Genomic DNA, 1196 nt, shown 5'->3' on the forward strand with positions numbered 1-1196 from the left:
CATTCGCCAAGGTACAGGATAGTTCTAGAAAATAGGTGGCGCCACGCCAGTCACGTGACCTCGATGACGCAACAGTTTTAACAAAGACTGCATTTCAAGACTACGTGGATGCAGTCGTAAATAAATATCCACCATCTCGTCATGATCAACTGTTTTATCATAATGTACCTGATATAAAAAAAGGCACTAAAAACAAGGCTTTATGATAATCTAGCTTATCTTTATATTTTAAACTAGTAAGGTAATTTGTTGGATAGTGGAACACATATAAAAAATTACCAAAGTGTGAGCAAACATAAATAACGATTAACCAGGGTTATAACTCCCAGAAACGGATTTTATATATATATATATATTTGGGTTTGAGAAATGGAACTTTTACCTCCAGCAAGCGGGAGGGTGTATTGGACCCCCCCTTCCCTCAGCCTACGCCCTTGGTGTTGGTGCTTAATTTTCAATTTGCTCAGATGTTGGGAGTTTAATACACCCAACCTTGTACATGTAGAGGAAGTACACATTTACGTTTTTTTGTTGTTGTTGTTTTTTTATAGTTATTCTTGTTAAGTTTCTAATTTGATTACTTACAGCTAGGGGCAGGAAACCTAATCCCACCACGAAGTTGGCACTCCAGTTCACTGCTACGGCAATACTGGTGGCTATAGCACGTGCTCCCTGGCCAAATAGCTCACTTACTAAAAACCATGGGATTGAGCCTGGGGAGGGTGAGAAGGATAATGTTACATGATCAAAATATTGGCTAGATTACACAGATCGAATATATAAAAGTTATCTCAAAAAACTATAACATTTTAAACTTGGATTAAAATGATCAGAAAATAAATGTTTGTTTCATTATCAAATAAATGTATTTGTTTGTAGATAACCAAAAAGCTACAAAATGGGTTATTTGTGCTGTGCCCATCACGGGTATCGAAACCCGGTTTCTAGTGTTATATAGCGGCAGACTTACTCTATGCCATGGGGAAGGGGGTATCAAAACATTAAAGAACACCTCTAATGGTAAAAGGTGATTAAAAATTAGATACAGTAATATTGAATGTCATAGCAACTAATATTTTAAATGATATTACATACACTAATATTGAATGTCATGGCAACTAATATTTTAAATGATATTACATACACTAATATTGAATGTCATGGCAACTAATATTTTAAATGATATTACATACACT

At 35.2% G+C, this 1196-nt stretch overlaps 1 protein-coding gene across 1 annotated transcript in view; it reads right to left on the bottom strand.

Moving 5' to 3' along the window:
- LOC106474070 (solute carrier family 2, facilitated glucose transporter member 1-like) overlaps positions 1-1196 on the bottom strand; it is a gene marked incomplete at its 5' end in the record, with an annotated part of 32944 nt that overhangs the window by 2489 nt on the left and 29259 nt on the right. Inside the window, one exon of the mRNA XM_013934754.2 lies at positions 586-713. Within this exon, the coding sequence (XP_013790208.2) occupies positions 586-713 (128 nt within the window). The remainder of the gene's footprint in view (positions 1-585; positions 714-1196) is intronic.

Source organism: Limulus polyphemus, unplaced genomic scaffold (genome assembly GCF_000517525.1).
Source record: "Limulus polyphemus unplaced genomic scaffold, Limulus_polyphemus-2.1.2 Scaffold6786, whole genome shotgun sequence".
Taxonomy (NCBI): Eukaryota; Metazoa; Arthropoda; class Merostomata; order Xiphosura; family Limulidae; genus Limulus; species Limulus polyphemus.